We start from the raw sequence: 20,303 nt of genomic DNA, 5'->3' as shown, positions 1-20,303 counted from the left end.
CCGATGATGGATTTCCCCTTGCGGTAATTCCCTCCAAGTCTGCATCCCCTCGTCTCTCTAGAGAGGCACTCACAAAGCACACACCTCTAGGAGCAGGGGAACTAGCCTGACTCTTGACAAGGACAGTGACTTATTCACTGCTGCTCATTCATGAGAACAAACTCTGCAGAGAGGAGCTGTGAACACGCAGGGGTAATCCTATTTCAAGAAAAAAACACGTTTTTATAATAATGAGTCTATTTCAGATACTAGCCAAAAGCCATCTGCACCAATGTGAAATAATAGATGCTATCAAATCAAGAAATTCTAGAAGACATGTAGGGAAAAAAAAGGTAATTCTATTGTTTAACTGCTAACAGCTGTAATGAAAGCAATGTCCTTCTGGAATGAAAGTTGTGTTTATGTATCAATACTACCTTAAATAATCAGTTATAGTGAGATAACCATCAAATGCATTACTTTTTAAAAAGGCACACATAAAATTGGAAACCATTTGGTTTGGGGAATAAAAAATGTGTTTCTGAAGATTAGAGAATTTGTCTTGTGAAGGAGTTTTCACCTTCAAAAGATAAAATCAAGCAAATATAATCATTTTAATAAAATGTCAGTCCACCAGGTATTAAAAGTTTAAGTGTCTCAGGCATTCTGAAAGGCAGGAGGCTGAGGAAATCAGAGGAGAGGTAAGGGTCTCCAAGTCTAGGAGATATGGGGAAAGACACCTAGGCAAACTGTGATGTGCTGGGGGCTAGGGAAATGGGCTTACATTTAAAAGTTAGGGTCCAAACCTTCACATTAGTTGAAATAGAAATTTTCTGCCATGATGAATCAGTAAGAAAAAAAAAATCTTGTTGGACATAAAGGATGTGAGTTTCTTTCATAGGATATGGTCATTATTATTGTTTCCTGTTCTGAAATAAATGATCAAGTGCAACCGCCAATTACTTAGCCATTCTGCACACAGGGCACCACACTGGAGTGATAAACTCATTTTCATGAAATTGTACAAATCATGAAAGGTAACTATCTTAAATCTCATCTCTTTCCCTGAGAGATTATAGAACTTAGCTGAACAGTGGGCAGTGTTGTGTTTGTTCACGGATCTATCATGAGAAAAGAAATGCTTCGCAATCTACTCCAGCTAACCTCAGAAATGGTACAGAAAAATAAGACACACAAAGTGAATAGAATCAAACAATTATAAAAGTAACAGCAACAGATGCCCAGCACAACAGGAGTCAAAGATGAGGGGCAGCTCAACAAATAATGAGATGCATAGGTGCATGAGGCCACCTGGATTCTGCGCTATGCACTCGAGACGGGGGCCTCCTGGACACCAGACCCTACCCTGCTTCCAGGTTCATGGCACACACCTGTATATCCCATCTGCCATAGCACGTCTGCCTGCAGTGTCTGGGCAACCTGGCGTGGGATGGCTCTCAGCAACCGTCGACTCGAATGTCTTCCAGTAGCATGCCAGAACCCAGAGCCCAGGGAGAGACTGGCTCTTCGCAGGGGACGGGACGACTGCCACTTCTGGCTCCATCGGGTTTCATTACAGGGCACTGTGGGGTCAGCTAGAGCCAAGAAAGGAAATGACATACTTGTCAGAGAGAACAATCGTTCTAAACAGCAATGATTACCTTCTGAAATCCTCTTTGAAGGAAAATGGGATTCTCTCCCTGTGCTAGAAGGATTTTCTCAATGCAGTTATATTTATAGCCTCTTATTGGCCATCATTTGGTTCCCAAATAATTTTTTTACCTAAAATTTTCTAACCAGTGTAAGGCAGAAAGATTGATAAAATAATCAATTTTTAAGCAATAAAGTTAATTGTGATACTAAAACTGAAGATTTTTCAACAGCAACTTGTTCTCGCGGAACCAGAAAAAGGGGGAAAGTTGAAGAGAACGGCCACTACTCAACTGTGAAGTTTTACAGCACTTGATTTCTGGGACAGGAAGCGCCATGTTACCTCATTACACCCATCTCTGGCCAAAAATCAATAGGAACTTCTTCCATCTGTGTACTTCTCGATGTTGTCAGAATGCTCACCTACTAGAATGCCACCTTTCGAAAAGCAAAGAGCTATGAAGGAGTCCGGCGCATTTCTGAGGGTGATGGAACTAAATCCTATCTTGATTTTGTTGCTGGTACCTGACTGTACACAATCATCAAAACTTGCCAAATTGTTAACTAAAAAGCAGGGACTTCATTATCTGTAAATACTTAATTTTTTAATGCTATAATGAAGAAAAAAATGTACTTCAACTCAGTCTTAAGAAGAGCAAATCTATAATACTCCTGAAGTTCTGTTTCTAAAGCAAATTACTATAATTTTTATCCTGGTCTTACCAGGCTACACCCAAGAAAGTATAGGGGAACTGGAAAAATATATAGTTATGTCAATCTCACTAAGTAATTATTTGCACAGTCCAACTGCAATTATTCTGTACTAAACTTCCTATGTTGATTCTGTTCTTTAAGTCAACAGCACAGGACAAAACTGGAGGTACTCACTGAAGAATAATATTTAGAACAAGGGAGGGGCCTGTTCTGTTTTATGTTAAGTACTGAATTCAGCCTGGCTTTACTCTTTGAGAACAATTTAGAAAAACTGAAAAATATTCAAAGGAAAGCAATTCAAATGATGAGGGACTTGAAATCATGTCATATGAGTAAGTGTTGAAGGAACTGGAGATATTATCCTGGAGAGAGGCAATTCGCAAGAGGAGATACCATGAATCTCTTTAAAATGCATCTTTTAAGTTCTATCTGGTGGAAAACAGGTTAGCTCTGTCTTAGGGCTCACGGGATAGAGCAGGGATGAGATCCAGAGTAAGACAGGTGCCAGCCTAAAATAAAGCAAAGCCTTCTAACAACAGAGCCACTGGAATAATTAACATTTAATGTATCCTTACAATACCCTAAAACCTGCTGAGGTCTGTTCACATCCACTATTGCATTTCATCTTCATAAGAACCCTATGAGGTAGGTAGTATTATGTCCTACTTTTAGGATGAGAAAAGTTGAAACTTAAAGAAAAACTGGTCACTGCACAAAGTCACACATAACACTAAGAGAGTGGGCCCATAGGGAAGTAAATTTTCTCCTAAGTCAAGGATAGTCAAGAACAGTAATAGACAGCCACGGTGGAGAGGCTACAAAGAAGCCTAACCAACACATTCTATGATTACTGTGCTAAAAGTAGGCATTTCCATGTTTCCTAAAATATTCCGAAGCATGTTAAGATAAAAAAGAAACAACATACAATATTTAGCTAATTGTACAAGGTTTGATTTGTTTTTATCTTCCTGGATTGTTTTGAGGCTATTGCTTTTTAAAGAGAAAAAGCACCACAAACATCTGGACTAATAGAAAGAGCCCTGAGGAAGTCAGACACCTGAGACTGGGCTGTGGCTGGTCAGACTATGCAAATGGGTTAGCCTGCTCTCCCCTGTGCGTTTTTTTTTAAAACTCAGAGGCTCTCAGGCCTATTATATGACAAAGGAACAAAAGCAAAGTTTCATTTATTTTTCCTCCCAATGAAAGAAACAATACAGAACTAGACATTTGTTACTTCAGTTTATAACAGTTAGGAAAAACACACACCTTTCCTTTGCTAATACACACACTTTCAAAAATATTATGTAATAAACAGGCAATTAATTTTTGAGGATAAACTCTATCTTGACAAGCCCAAGTTGTAAAGGTGTAGGAAAGAATAAGCCCTCAAACTGAAAAGGAAATAACTGAATTATTTCCATCTTCACACCTGCACAACCTAGGACTGAAATAACCCAGCTGAGGCAGGATCGTGCATGGTCAGGAGGCTCTGAGAAAAACAAATGAAACCAAGGAAAATTTTGCGAGATACCATGAAAGAAATGAAAACATACTGACAGAAGCAACATGCAAGCAAGGAGGAGACTCAAAGGCAGGGGTCCTCAAACTACAGCCCGCGGGCCACATGCAAATACAAATATTGTATTTGTTCCCGTTTTGTTTTTGTACTTCAAAATAAGATATGTGCAGTGTGCATAGGAATCTGTTCATAGTTTTTTTTTAAACTATAGTCCGGCCCTCCAACGGTCTGAGGGACAGTGAACTAGCCCCCTGTTTAAAAAGTTTAAGGACCCCTGCTCAAAAGCACCAACTTTCATTTCAGAGTGTGAAGGGACATCTCGGCCTCAACGTGTGAAGGCTGAGACAAAACCTAGGTGAAAATCACTCCCAACAGAAACAAAAATCACTATCATCCTCTATTGTAAACTGATCTTTTTCCCTACCAGAACAACATGAAAGCCTCTTTTTGGTTTTTTAAATTCCTGCCAAGAAAATGTTCACAATTGAGGAAACTAGATAAGATGACATGGGTGTGCACTGTACTATTTTTCAACTATTCTAGCAGTTCAGTTTTCAAAATAAATTCAAGGGTGGGGTATGAGGGAGGTGGAGCACAACATGGGCGAATATGTACATTCTCTCTCTAAATCCAAGTGAAACAGAAATCGATACACATTAGCCTGGATCTCAGTACTCACGCTCTGCGTACTTGAGGGAACGAAAGACTTTCCGTTGGGGTGTTACCCGTTTGATGTTTGGATGATCTTCAAGTGTTAACAGCCCCGCTCTCTGTTTTTCTTTTATCTGAATCACCTCAAAATCACTAGGGTAGTCACTGGATGGATTATTTCGAGGAATAATTCTCCAATTGTTTATTTCACTGCTCTTCAGGGCACTTGAAATAAATGAATTTCTAGCTTTGGCTGTGAAGTATCCATTGAAAGCCACAATATATTCTGAAATCAATAACCACAAATAAAAATAAGAATTTATGTACATATATAACATAAGATTATATCTAATCTAAAATGTCCCTGGTAAAAGAAAACTTATATATTTTAAAACCCACAGTGAAAAGAGCAGTAAACAAAAAGACTGGTTTAAATGTTCTGGACAGCAGTTTCCAGAACTTTATATTAAAATAATGTGTATGAATCCCCTGATCACAGACTACATTACTCAAAATCAGATACCTGTGCTATCTTTTTAAAAAGCAAATACTGCCGAAACCGGTTTGGCTCAGTGGATAGAGCGTCGGCCTGCGGACTGAAAGGTCCCAGGTTCGATTCCGGTCAAGGGCATGTACCTGGGTTGCGGGCACATCCCTAGTAGGAGATGTGCAGGAGGCAGCTGATCGATGTTTCTCTCTCATCGATGTTTCTAACTCTCTATCTCTCTCCCTTCCTCTCTGTAAAAAATCAATAAAATATATTTTAAAAAAAATAAAATAAAATAAAAAGCAAATACTAACAGAAGTTTGAATATACAGCAAAGAAATACATGTAAGTTTTTCAAACAAGCAAAAGGAACCCAGAGAAGTGAAGGTTCAACTTTATTTTACTGAAAACAGTAACAAAATTTGGAGATTATACAAGACTATTTGCTAGTTATCACATCTGCTCACTTGTACTTCAGTACATTAAACATTTGGCACCTCCAAATTCCCAACCCTCACCAGCTACAATGGCATCTGTTCCATGGAATCAAGGTTTAGGAAAAGAATTCAGAACGTCAATTTCGTTGCTTCATATAAGCTAACTACATTGGGGAAAGAAACTTCAGCACAGTGAATATAATACCCAAGCGCTATGCACTCACCCCACCTGAACTTTATTGTGCAAAGAGTGGGATTTTTTTTTTCATAAAAGCTACTGTTTAAAGTAAGTTTGAAACAAAAAGCATAGAAGGAGTCCCTAACATTTAAAAGAATAGCATGCCAGCTGGTGTGGCTCAGTGGTTTAGCAACAACCTACGAACCAGGAGCTCATGGTGTGATTCCTAGTCAGGGCACATGCCCAGGCTGCGGGCTCGATGCCCAGTGTGGGGCGTGGAGGAGGCAGCTGATCAATGATTCTCTCTCATTATTGATGTTTTTCTCTCTCTCTCCCTCTCCTTTTCTCTCTGAAATCAATAAAAAAATATTAAAAAGAATATCATTACCAGATTCCACAACTGTTGAGGAGAATTCCACCTTCAACGTCAGGTGGGAACAGCCAGGACATGGGGCCTTTTCAAAAGATCTCTTTTCCAGTCTGTCACCCAGATGTTTCTTCCCACAGACCAAAACCACTAGCAGAAGCAGCCAGATGTTGACAAGCTTCATGGTCATAAGTGAATATGGTCATAAAATCGCATAAATTCAAATCACACTTTTTTCTTCCTTGATTATAAGTTAATTTTTGTTTCAGCTAAAAGCTGAAACATTACTGATCAGCCATTTTACAGTCTTGTCCAATGTAAATAAAAGTTAAATTTCATGGCCTTTTGTGATTTGGCCTGAAAAGAGGCTTTCATTTCTTTCTTCGTTTCTTCTCCATCTTGGACATTAGGCTTCTGTCATTCTAGCCCAGACAACTGAGTCCTACACTCCATTGGCACCACAGAAGCAAAGTCCAAGGGGATGAGCAATCACTCTGTGCGCCAATCTACAAAACAAAACAAGCATAGAGACATTAGTAGCACACTGACAGACTAGTTAGGATTTAGTTACAGGTGCAATTTAGATAAGAGGGTCAGAAAGATATCCCCATTATAAGGCAAGATAAATGTATGACACAATCACAAAACACATTATTTCACTTTTACTCACTTCTCATCTCTTTCAATTTCAAAATAAGAAAGGATAAAATACGTGAGGAAAATGAAGAAAATTAAGGATAAGAAATAACAACAGGAATATTAAGCATATTGGCCCTGATCATCCTGGCAACCAAAGAGAAGCGGAATCACAATACTTTGCTTATCATGTTTTATTTTGCTTCTTTTTAAGATTCTGTATTTTCCTACCATTTGCAACTCTTCAGGCATTTTCCCAATCAACACATTAAATTCGCCATAAATTTCAGTAATTTCTCAGGCAAAAACTTGGTATACACCCTTACTTTCTAGTGTAAAATTAATACCTAAGAACAAACTAATTTTCATTCAAGTCATGAACTTAATACGTTCTTTGAGACACTGTGCTTTAAAAGTACTCAAGTTACACTTCTTCAAATTTTGAAATATTTTTCTGCTAATTCTATGAAAGGAGGATCGAAGGGTTTTTACTATCATTTAATTTATTTTACCTAATGCCTCAAATTAAAGAAATTTAACCTGCTAAGTATGTTATAAAACCAGATTATCTCTTCATGAGAAGTAATATGAGAGGACAGTTTGTGAAGTAGGCTGTTGCCAAAGAAAATGTTATGTGAGTGATAAATTACATATACCTTTCAAAATATCTGAATGGTTAAAAAAAAAAAAAAAAAAAAAAAAAAGATCATTCTTCACAATGAAAAAAAGAGCAGCAGTAAAAAACAATGCTGGCTGTGGCATGCCCAGAAAAATCAGTTGCATCGATCACACCAGAAACATAAATAACCCAGCAAGGGGAAGACAGATGAATGAGACAAGACAGGCCTTCTGTTGTCACTTGAAGACTTAGGACAAGGAGTTAGCCCCCTTTCAAGAGAGGTCTGTCAAGCTGTTAAACCCATCTTCTATCAGACACTGGTGCTATTGAGTAACAAGGAGTTTGTAGTTTCTGGGACTATCCATAAACAGGAAAACACTGAGCAAGGGGCAAGAGTCTAAAGAATTTTGATAAGGTCAATAATTAGTACTTTCATTGCTGTAATAACAAATGATCCTGAAAAGTTCTATCTCTGAAACTAAAGACTAAGCTTGGTGACAAGGAGCTCATCAGACAGAAATGAAACTTTAAAAGTTATTTCCATATCAACAGTTAGAACAACGAGTATACCAACCACGAGAACAAAGAAATTAAAAACAGACAAGAATAGAAAGACCAAAGAAAGAAACAGGGGATACCAAAAGCCACTCTAAAAAGTTTCATAGTAATATGCTTGGGAGTGAGCCCCAACTGTTTTTGTTTATATTAGACTAGTGGCGTGGTACACAGATTCATGCACATTGAAAGGAAATTAATTAGAAGAAATATTTTAATATCGCTACTCGCCCTTTCTCTATAATAGAAGTGTCAGAGATGAAAATTAGTAAAATGTATATGAAAATAATATATAAATTGATTAATAAGCAACAACATGATATAACAAGGACATGATATAAACACAAAAACATGATATAAAAACATTGATAAAAACAATGACTGATAAATTGATTAAACTTATTCTAATATCTCCCTGTATACCACATTAAGAGTAAAAACACTTTCAGAGTGCTTGACTAATTTCCCTTCTGATGTAGTACTTACAACTTTAACATGCTCTTTGAACTCGAAAGAAAGCAACATATAACTGACCATGTCCGAAAACAGGTTCAGGTAGGAATATTCCTACTCTGTCTAGAGTTTGTCCTTGTGATTTATTAATAGTCATCGCAAATGCTAGCATCACGGAAAACTGTCTTTGAATTAATTTAAATGGGAGGCCAGTGTCAGATGGGGACACCGGTTTCTTTTGGCTTCCGATGTACGTTGTGCCTAGTTGGTCTTCAGACATATTCTGTCCACGCCGCCACTTTCTTTCAGCTTCAGAATGTCAACAAAAACAACCAAATTCACAATCAACGACAGATCGAAACACACGCGTGCGATTGGCGTCAGTGAGAGCTTTATATGTATTGTGCATGCGCAAGTCAATGTTTATTTTTAAATTGCTAGTGCGCGACATATGTACTGGCCAGTTGGACAGACGGACGGATGGTCGGTCACTTAGCCTTTTATATATATAGCGATGGAGTATCACAGAATATTAACTACATGGAGCATATGGTTCACCTAATTATAGTATTACTGGTCAAAGAAACTGAAGCTAATAATCATTGGTGATGAGTGTTCATGTCATATTAAATTACCTTATAGTTAAAGATTTAAATGGATCTCTCGCTTAAATAAACAAATCTGTTAAAACTCTTCTGCCTCAAGCTAAAGAATGTATGACATATTCGGGCTATATATAACACAAATATTAATTAGTGATACTAAAAGCAAGTCTTAGACCTAACTGTGTCAGATGCACTGTAATTAAATCTGTTTCCCCCAAATTCAATGCAGCCTTATGCAGAAGAGATGGCTGATGTTCTCTTACAACTGAGGCAGGAGCCTGACTTTAAAAAATGTCTAAGGCAGCGTTTTTCAACCTGTGGGTTGCGACCCCTTTGGCGGTCGAACGACCCTTTCACAGGGGTCGCCTAAGACCATCCTGCATATCAGATATTTACATTACCATTCATAACAGTAGCAACATGACAGTTATGAAGTAGCAACGAAAATAATTTTATGGTTGGGTCACAACATGAGGAACTGTATTTAAAGGGCCAGAAGGTTGAGAACCACTGGCTAAGGCAATCAGTTCTCTCCCAAATAGAAAACAAAACTTTTTAGGCTTTTGGAAAATAGGACATTGTAATAGCATAAGACATTCTACCTTAATTTACTAGTATTCAGTCAATCATACAAGTTTATAGAGTGTTAAGCAAGTTTAAGACACCACCAGGTATTGCAGAATAAACAAGTATTGTTAGCAAGTGAAGGACACAGTCCTCCAGGTGTGACCCAGCAAATAGGCCAACCATAACCGCAAGCTAAACATGGCATAGGAAAGTCAAGTGTCAAAGTTGAAGCACACGGGGAGTGCCAGGGACACTGGATTGAGGTTCTTCCTGGTGTAGAGGAGGCTTCTGCTGATGAAGTGGATGGCAGCTGGCTCCGATGGAAGCTGAGCTGGTGGGGCTGGAAGTAGGGAAATAAGGAGGGGCAAGGGGCATCCTGAGCAGAGCTGCATCACAGGAGAGGAAAACACAGGCCACACACAGAATCAACAGGCCATCTGTGTGAGGGGGGAGGCAATGAGATGCCAGTCTGGAGAAGCTGGAAGATGAGGGGCAAGGACCTCAAGCAGGTATGAAGTCTGAGCCAGAACATCCAGCAAACAACTGGAAATATAGACCCTCTCCATCCAACGGGGGTGAACTGGCAGAGATAAACAGAGCCAGGTGGGAATGCTGAGCAATTTTGTTCACTCATCCAGCTCATTTACTGAGCAACTCTGAGGAGCCGGGAACTGTTCCAGACAGTAGGAACAGAGCAGAAAACACAATAAACAGAAACATCTGACCTCATGGAGCTGAGCTTCCATTGTAGGGAGATGGGCAATATACAAGTTAATTAAAACATACAGTACTAAGTTAGTGATAAATACTGTACTATATTTTAAAGGAGAAAAAAGAAAGAAGGGGCTATGACAGTATGACATGTCAGGGGAGGGGCTGAACTTTTAGAGTGCTCCAGAAACCTCTGAGCCACTGATGGAAGCGGGAAGCCCATCAAGCCCTGGGAGAAAGAGAACTGCAGGCACCGGGGAAAGCAAGTGCAAAGCCCGGGGGCAAGGAACATGCCCAACTTGTGTAAAGAAAGGCAAAGAGGCCAGTGGTTGGAGCAGTGAAGGAAGGGCAATCAGAAGACGAGACGATTTGACAGGCAGGCAGACTACGGAGGGCCTCGTGGGTCAGAGAAAGGCCTCAGTTTTCACCATGAATGGGAAGGGAACACATGATCAGAGCAGGAAAGTGACACAGGCAGGAGCAGGGAACCAACTGGCAGATGCCTGTAAAGATGGTTGCCTGGGCCAGGGTGGGGCAGGAGAGGTGATGAAGGTGGTCACATTACAGATGTGACAGCAAAGTTGACAGAATCTGCTGACAACCAGATGTGGCAGGTGTGCAAGTGAGGAGCTAAGGACAAGACCAAGGCCTCTTGCCCCTAACTGAACCTGAGATGGAGAAGGCTGCAGGAAAGCTGGTTTGGGAAACACTAGTAGGAGGTGAGTTCTGAACATGTGAAATTTTAGGAGCATTAGAGTTGAGGCCATGGCTTAGGGCAGAAGGGAACAGGGAGGTAAAAAAATTCAGTGAAAAAAACTTTCTATATGAAGAGTGGTCAAATGAAAGAGGCCACTGGTTTAGTCACTGCCCCAAAGGGCCACACTAGTGAAGTCCAGCCTACTCTAGTCTCCAAACCCACCGGGCTGGAAGGAAGATAGCCTCAAGTAGAAAAACTTTATGGGATAAATGATATAATTGGGAATGACAGGGACAAAGATACACCTGTTTTGTTTGGATCTGGCTGACCTGCTTATGTATGTTAAAGGTGAACTAAAATCTGGGTTTTAAGAAGACACTCTCTTCAAAGAGCTATAGATCATAAGTTATGACAGATACCAAGGTTTCTATGGTCTCCCAATCCCAGAATAAGAGGGCTTCAAAATTTAAATATGCTTTGAGGAAAACAAAAAACACCAACAGGGAGCAAGAGGCATGTGCACTAGGGTTGCAACACGGGCCACTTACAACCAACATCTGTGCCTTTGCCTGTTTGTTTTAAAGATGGCCAGTCCCCGCTGACTCCTCTACTGGGCCTTTAAAAGCACAGACTGCACGTTCCCATATCTAAAGCATCCATTCACATGTGTCTATGATGGATCCTTCCTGGCTCTCATATATAATGCAAACCTGGTGAGCACTCTCTCCAAGGCAGGCTCCAAATAAGGAGCAACAAGTATTAAGATAAGCACAGAGTATATAAACAGAGACACATACATATACACACATGGAGGGGGGGGGGGGGACACTCTTTAAAAAAGACTTCTAACTTTTCCTTTTCTTCTCTTTCTGAATAATTCAGCTGAGGACAAGAAGGTTGGCACTGGTGGGAGTGCCACAGTGGCCCGGTGTGGGAAAATGGAGTCTAAGAGGATCAGAAAGGTGCGTGTGGCGGAGAGGCACCTGGTAAGGGTTGTCAGAGACTGAATGGGGTGATGGCAACAACAAAAGGAAATTGATTTGATCAAATAAATATTTTACAGGTAGTGGGAGGCAGCTTTCTGTCAAAGAATGAAGTCACAAATATGAAAAGGAGTGAAACTTGAATGAACCATGCAGGATCAGACTAAAACTGCAAGCACTGGTCTGAACTCAAGGTCTTCAATATATAGACAGATGTAGAAACAAACATATGCAAATGTGTGTACACACACATACATTTCCTAGCTTTGTCTCCTGAAAGGACACTGGGGCAGTGACATCCCAATAGGAGAGAGCCCACCTAGTGCCCAGCACTGGTCTTCTAAACACCATCCTCACGAAAAGAAACCAGGCTCTCTGGAGGAGGACCTAGTACCAGACTAGGCGGGTTAAGAACGGATGAGTCTGGAACATTTTATCCTTGCAGAAAGGAAGAAAGTGCTCAAAGAATTATGGGGATGTGTCAATAGGATACAGAAGCCAGCTTGGGATAATTTGAGCATCAAAATAAATAATGAATGTAACAGATCCTAACCCACTGAGTAAAACAGGAAAACCCAAGTCCACAATGACATGTATTAATAAAATAAATTGAAAATTTAAAGAATGAGATATTCACATAAGCTCGGAATGCCTCCCAACAAAACTGATTTACAAAGGAAAAAAGAGTAAGTTTATGTGGAGAAACTTCATCAAGTTAACCAGCAATGGGACACAAGAAACAGGGGCCACTGAGCAGATGTGCTCAAGAGCCCTGTGGCCAAATATGCACAACCTCAATCAGAACCCACACCAAGGGACAGTCTTCAAAGTAACTGGCCTAGAATATTCATAAGTACCAAGGTAATGAAAGCCAAGGAATGGCTTAGATATGGCTCCAGATTGAAGGAAACTCAAGAAACATGACCCCTAACTACAACTCAAGACTCAGAAATGGGCCCCTTTGCTGTATGGACATTATTAGAACAAATAGCAAAATCTGAATGGGGCCTGCCTATGATTGGATAGCAGTGCTGTATCAAGACTAATTTCCTGCCCTGTCGGCTTGGCTCAGTGGTTAAGCGTCAACCCATGAACCAGAAGGTCACAGTTAGATTACTGGTCAGGGCACATACTGGGTTGTAGACTCGATCCCCAGTAGGAGGCAGTGGATGGATGATTCTCTCTTATCACTGATGTTTCTATCTCTCTTTCCCTCTCTCTTAAATGAATGAAAACATTTTAAAAAGACTAATTTCCTGATTTTGAAGGCTGTGTTATGATCATGTAAGGAGGTCCAAGCAATCGAAGGAAATGCCCACTAAAATATGTGGGGATAATGGGCACCAGGCCTGCAACTTACTTTCAAATGGTTCAAAGAGAAAAGGTTTTTTTTTTATACTGTCCTTGGAACCTTTACATTGTTTACAAAATATGCAAAGAAGTAAGTTCTATATTTAGTCTCAGGTGCTAGAAATGCACTGAGAAGGGTGGAAGTACTGAATTTTAAAATGTGGGGAGTACACTTTCAAACTTCTTATAAGTGTACTCCCCACATTTCTGGTTAGACTCACTGTGTGCATAACCAGACCATACACCATGTCAAAGAGATTAACACACACACATCAACCGTTACACTGAATGATATCCTAACAGATGGGATTGAGCTAGTCAAAGTGAAATTAAAAGTATTTCTCAATCTAAGGAATTGAGAGAACTCCTGAAAAGATCCATTATAAATTTCTGTTAAAGTTAACCTCAATGGTTCTATAATCCTATATAATAAAAGCCTAATATGCTAAGTGTTCAAATGTTCATTTGACCGTTTGACCAGTCACTATGACATGCACTGACCACCAGGGGGCAGATGCTCCGACTGGTAGGTTAGCTGCTGCTGGGGTCCAGCGGGTCAGGACTGGGCGAGAGGAGCCCTGGGGCCCTTCTATGGTCCCTCCCCCACCCCAATTGTGCACCGGTGGGGTCCCTCAGCCTGGCCTGCGGAGGATCGTGCTGAAACTGGCTCTCCAACATCCCCTGAGGGGTCCAGGATTGTGAGAGCTCACAGGCCAGGCCGAGGGACCCCACAGGAGCAGAAATCCATGCACTGGGCTTCTAGTTTACATTATAAAACTCTAGTAACATTCTGACAGACATAAATTGAGACACTCAATATAAAATATAATCATGTTTAAGAATTCAACCCAATAAAATGAGTACTCTCATATGTTGCTACTGAATGTAAAAAAAGTTCTTACCAACTTTTAGAATATCTTGCCAATGTGTATTTAAAAGCCTTGAGGATGAATGTAAAAAATATTGGTCTAATAAATCCAGTAATAACAATAAAAAGGAATACTTACTGAGCTTTTCTAAGTAATTTGCATGTATTCACTCATTTAATTCTCACAACAACCTCACTCTCAGATGAGAAAACTGAGGCCCAAGGTAGCTCAAAACCTTGCCTAGAGTCTCATGGCCAGTGAGTGGGAAAGCAGGGCTGGGAACTAGGAATATCTGGCTTCAGAGCCCACACTCTCAAGAGGTAGGCTACACTGCTCTTCTAAAATCTCCCTTAGAAATTCATTCCCTGTATGTGTGAATCTGAAAGCATACAATGATTTATGTCCAAGGATTACAACTGGGGGAAACTAGAGACATCTAAAAGTATAATAGGGGACTAGCTAAATAATTATGGTTCATCCATATTATAGAACTAGAGGTCTGGTGCACGAAAATCATGCACAGGAAGGGGGGTGTGGGGGGGAAAGGTTCCCTCAGCCCGGCCTGTGCCCTCTCGCAGTCCGGGACCCCTCGGGGGATGTCCACCTGCCAACTTAGGTCTGATCCCCTTGGGTCATGGTTGGCAAACCACGGCTCGTGAGCCACATGCAGCTCTTCGGCCCCTTGAGTGTGGCTCTTCCACAAAATAACACGTGGGGGTGCGCACGTACAGTGCGACTGACTTTGTAGCCCATGCGCAGAAGCTGGTATTTTGTGGAAGAGCCACACTCAAGGGGCCAAAGAGCCACATGTGGCTCGTGAGCCACAGTTTGCCGACCACTGCCCTTGGGAATTGGGCCTAAGCCGGCAGTCAGACATCCCTCTTGCAGTCCAGGACCCCTCGCTCCTTACCACCCACCTACAGTGGAGGCCGGAGGGGCTCCCACCACACAGCTGCGCTGGCCAGCCATGAGCCCAGCTTCTGGCTGAGCGGCGCTCCCCCTGTGGGAGCGCACTGACTACCAGGGGGCAGCTCCTGCATTGAGCGTCTGCCCCATGGTGGTCAGTGTGCGTCACAGCGACCAGTCATTCTGCCCTTCGGTCGATTTGCATATTAGGGTTTTATTATATAGGATGTTATGCAGCAATTCCCAATTATGTTCCTTAATTATATTCCTTTGGAAAGCTGAATAATGATCCCCCAAAGATGTCCTTATCTTCATCCCCAGGACCTGTAAATGTTATTTTATATGACCAAAGGGAGTTTGCTGGTATAATGAAACAAAGAATCTTTAGATGGGGAGATGAACCTGGATTATCCAGGTGGGTCCAATGTAATTACAAGAGTCTTCATAAGAGGGAGGCAGGAGCTCTGAGCTGGCAGTGGATGTGATGATGAATGAGGCTGAAGTAATCAGAGGAAGAGGTTAGGAGCCAAGGAATGCAGGCGCCTCCAGAAACTGAAAAAGGGATGAAGCCCTGCTGACATCTTGACTTTATCCCAGTGAGACTGACTTCAAACTACTAACCTCCAGAACTGTAAGATACTAAATTTGCATTGTTTTAAGACACTAAGTCGGTAGAAATTTGTTATAGCAGCAAAAGGAAACTAATATATTTTCCAAAGAATATAGGGAAATACTCATGAAACATTAAATAAAACAGCTCATGTACAATGTGATCCACACTTTAATTTTTATATACGTATCTATGTGCACAGGAAAAAAGAATATGGAAAAGGGTCTACCAAAGTGGTAACACAGGTTCTACATTTCAATGGTATGATACAGGTAGTTATTTTCTCCTTAAATTCTATTCATTCATATTTTTACAAAGAAAGTATGTTACACATTTATAATTAAATAAAACATACTACTTACTGGCAAATACCTTATAAACCTCTTAAAGTAGAGGCTTATAAGGTAAATATTATCTAGAAAAGTATTTTCTGATAAGACAGTGGCACAAAGATTCAAAATATTTACATTTTAATTTTATATGTAATATGTAAAGCTTAAAAGGGATCTATTTCCTAGGAATTGTTTACTAAAAGCTGTGTCTCCCTCTTAAAGGAAAGCTAAGCTTTTAGCTAGTTCATTCTGAACGGGCTTACCATCTGTAGTATCACTTACTTGAAGGGTCTAATTAGGGCTGTTACTGGATCTACCAAGTGTATATTGGATTTAATATCTATCAGTTCTTTATATAGAAGACTTGGTTACCTTTCCATGCAAAGGTAAACTCTAAAAGATGGTATTTACATAATTATGGGCTTCCATAATTAAGTTATAATTATGCCTCTAATACAGGTATAATCAAAATATATTGGACATCGAACACTGAATGCAAACAAACCAGTTAAAATAATACATGCCAAGAATGAGACTTAATGATATATTTTAAAAGGGAGACAAAGTAGAGGAAATGCATTACTTGGCCAAGCAATTGATCTTGCTGACAGCTAGCATTGGATGAAACTCTGAGATTCTTCTACTCTGCATTAAAAAAGAATATGGCTAAGATTATAATTCTGGGTATAGGTAAAGTACAGCTGAAATTATTTATTTACAAATAATTAAAAAACAATTCAGATGAGAGGAAATTACTTGTATCACCCAATAGTCATCTAAGTATGCAGATATACCTTGCTTTTTAATAAATCTTTACTGAAATAACTCCAGAGAAAATGGAATTATGTTTAGGCCACGAAAGGGTACCATTCAGTTCAATTAAAATGTAGCTGTAAAAATACCACTTTTGTAACTAACTGTATAGTTGGCTGTATTAGCATTGTTTAATAAGCTAGCATTTAAGTGATGCCAGACCATACTGTCTTTAAAAAGATGTTTTTACACCTGGTTGAACTGGTTCCTCCTAGCACAGTCTGTCCATTGGTAAGGGGAAGGGGGGAAGAACACATAATTCAGCCCAGAGTCAATAGTGCCCAAGTTTAAAAATCCTGGTCTACCCCGTCTTTATTGCCTAGTCTTTCACACATGTTGATCCCATGTCCTATTCTCTTTACCCTTCATTCCTCTAGTACTGGCTAGCCTCATATGAGGCACCCCCAAACTCAGTACTTTCCTCATTTTACTTTAAACTCATTTCCTTAAACAAAAAGACATTGTCAAGATTAATAAATCTAGCTAACAGATTTCTGCAGCACATCAAAACTGACGAGGAAAACAGAGAAGAAAAAGTCAACTTAAGTGTCTCTTAACCACCTCCTCAGGCAAAACACTGTAAGAGACCAAGGTCCCCTACCCAAACACCAAATAAACGTCTAGCTCTAGCTTCACATTCTTAATATTTCAAGTCACCAAGAGTTGGAGTTGTCAAGCCTTTCCAACAAAATATAACCAATGTCTCAACTCTCTCCTAGTGCAAAGAGGTAGCTGCAAATCCCCCCGCCCCAAACCCTGCTTAAAGCACGAATGGGAGTCATGTGCAGTTCACCTAAGTCTTCAGCCCTCCTAGTTCTTGTTACTTGAATTATTTGTGCCACAAAAATAAAGAGGCAGCAGGCAAGAACGACCTACAACCAGAATGATAGAAAATGGAATAAAAAACATGTGAATTTGAAGGGAATGCTAAACACCTCTTGACTAGAAGAGAACCCATAGGTGCCTCAAAGCTCTTCAAGCACTTAATTAGAATTTTTTTCATAGATAACAAGCAACTCTTGATCAGATAACAGTCGCTTGGGGAATGCAATGGAGAGAACTAGTAGGCAGGAGTCACGCCCCCCCACCCCCATCCCCACACACCCCTTCCAATGAAGGCCTCTGGCCATGTGCATCATACATGGGAACATGAAATAAAATTTTATTTGCAAAAGGTGTTCTGTATGAATGAATAAACAAAATGTTTTATATCCATAAAAAAGAATATTACTGTGCCATAAAAAGGAATGGTGACACAAGCTACAATATGGATGAACCTTGAAAATATACTAAATTAAAGAACGCGGACACAAGGTATGATACCACCTGAATCAATTAAATATTTGGAAAAGAAAAATCTAGAGCAGTGGTTCTCAACCTTCCTAATGCCGCAACCCTTTAATACAGTTCCTCATGTTCTGGTGACCCCCAACCATAAAATTATTTTCATTGCTACTTCATAACTGTAATTTTGCTACTGTTATGAATCATAATGTAAATATCTGATATGCAGGATGTATTTTCATTGTTACAAATTGAACATAATTAAAGCATAGTGATTAATCACAAAAACAATATGTAATTATATATGTGTTTTCCGATGGTCTTAGGCGTTCAACCCCCAAAGGGGTCGCGACCCACAGGTTGAGAACCGCTGCTCTAGAGCAACAGAAAGATTAGTGGTGATCTGGGGCTCAAGTTAGAAATGAGTAGTGATCTTTTTGGGGTGATAGAAATGTCCTAAAAATGGATTGTGGTTATGATTACACAACTCAATATTTGATTTTTTTTTTAAATCAATGAAAAAAATATCAATGAATCAGTACCTTAAAACAGGTGAATTTTGCAGCATGTAAATTTTACCTTAACAAAACTCTTACATTAAAAGATAAAAAATGTTTGGAAGAATCACTGTTCCCCGGGCCCCTCGTTTTTACACATTTACAGAATGAGACCTTGAAGTCAGAGAGCTACTTACTAGCACAGTTCAGACTGAACGACCAGAGGAAACTAAATGCTCCGGAGTTCAGCTCGGATCTTACGTCACTCTATCTCACTTGGAAGTTTCTTAAGGTAAATGTAAGTACAGAACCTAATTTGCATACACAAACAGGCCAAGATTCTCAGTGGCTCTAACAAAAACAAGGGGTAAACACCTTAATAAAAATGATGTTGATAAACCCACGAACCTCGGGGCCCCCCTGCCCAGAGCTTCTTACACTGCCCGTCTGAAAATCAGCGGAGCAGGGTGCAGAGAGCGCGGCAAAGCTCTGCGGTCACTGAAAACCTGACAGCGGAACCCTCTGGAGTATACCTAGCGCTCCGGGGATGTCCGGAGGCTGAGGGTCAGAGCCCGGCATATTGTTTCCCTCCGTTAAAGCTTATTTCACATAAAGAAAATGAAATTGGGCCAGCTACCACACCGGGTAAACACGCAGAAAAGGCCGGGCAGGGACAACAGCCGTTTAAGTCCAGGCGGGGTCTGGCGAGCGGAGGGGGCTGCTCATTTCCTACCGCCAAGCACGCTGTGGAGCCGGTGCGTCTAAATGCCTGGCTGTACCGCACGCCCCAGGCCCGCGCCCCACAACCCGAGTCCGCTCCCCGCGGGTCCAGGGTCGCAGGGAGGCCCCAGCCTCCGCCAGCGCAGACCCCCATCCTCGGGGCCTCGGGCGCGAGGAGCACCTCAGCACGCGCGACAGCCGCGCAGATCGGGAGATGCGGTGACTCGGGGAGCGGGCCTCCCGACGTACCTGCTGCTGCCTCACACTCGGGTCCCGAGGGCTCGGGATGACGGCTCCTCCGCGGCGAACACACCTCGAGTCTCCATTCGGGGCTGTTTACTCTCAACTCTCGCGAGAATACGCCATGGGACGGGGAGACCGACGGCTGAGAACACCCGCCCCGCCGGCTGTGCGTACCCTGCGTGAGGCCTGCGTGCGCACTCCGGACGCCGAGGGCCGCAGGGTTTGGGCCGGAAGACGAACGACAGTCTCGCGACGTTTGCGGCCCTGGGGGAAGGGGCGGGGCTGCAGGGCCTTGGTCTTGCTCTGCCCTAGTAGCCGCACCTGTCCTGGGATGCGCTGGGCTTTGGGGCCAGGACCTTAGGGAACAGGCACAGGCACGAAAGCAGCCACGCTGGCCCTTGTTCTGCGGACAACAAACCTGACGGGTCGGGCCCCGAGGCCAGCATTTGCAATAAACGCCTGAAGCTGTATCCAGCGCTCTCTTCCCGGGGCCTGTAGGTGTCCGGGTCCAGAGCCAGGCCCGGGCGGCACCAAATCTGCAAACCCCCACCCGTTCACCAACATGGCAGCGGGCGGAGCGGTCACCCGTGAGTCAGTTACCTGTCTCCCTCCCACCCTGACAGGCGGAACCCCTGCCCCAAATCTTGTCTGCTCCACTCCGGGCTCCTTTCCGCCCTGCCTGGACCAATAATACCAAGTGTTACCCCCGTCAAAGAAACAAATATCAAAAGTTTGTCTCCCCCCACAAAATGCGTGGGTGATTTCAATACCGGGGATCACAGGCTGTTTTCTGTAGAAATGCTGAAGTGGCCCACACTTGGCTTGGGCACAATTGGGGAACAGAAAACGTACGTTAGGTGATGCTAATGAA

At 41.5% G+C, this 20,303-nt stretch overlaps 1 protein-coding gene across 4 annotated transcripts in view; it reads right to left on the bottom strand.

Moving 5' to 3' along the window:
* The window catches only part of MBTPS1 (membrane bound transcription factor peptidase, site 1), a 56,298-nt gene extending 36,664 nt beyond the window's left edge, over nt 1–19,634 (bottom strand). For 3 of the 4 annotated variants that reach the window (XM_059667216.1, XM_059667215.1, XM_059667217.1), the window contains exons 1-4: nt 19,439–19,634; nt 6,004–6,488; nt 4,542–4,799; nt 1,371–1,574 (exon numbers count right to left, since the gene is read on the bottom strand). In XM_059667216.1, coding sequence (XP_059523199.1) covers nt 1,371–1,574; nt 4,542–4,799; nt 6,004–6,172 — 631 coding nt within the window. In that variant the 5' untranslated portion in view covers nt 6,173–6,488; nt 19,439–19,634. The remainder of the gene's footprint in view (nt 1–1,370; nt 1,575–4,541; nt 4,800–6,003; nt 6,489–19,438) is intronic. The other variant, XM_059667214.1, reaches the window with a different exon arrangement.
* Nucleotides 19,635–20,303: the final 669 nt, after the last annotated feature.

The sequence above is a fragment of the Myotis daubentonii genome, chromosome 15 (assembly GCF_963259705.1).
Source record: "Myotis daubentonii chromosome 15, mMyoDau2.1, whole genome shotgun sequence".
NCBI classification, from domain to species: domain Eukaryota; kingdom Metazoa; phylum Chordata; class Mammalia; order Chiroptera; family Vespertilionidae; genus Myotis; species Myotis daubentonii.
This window is presented reverse-complemented; position numbering and strand designations above follow the sequence as displayed.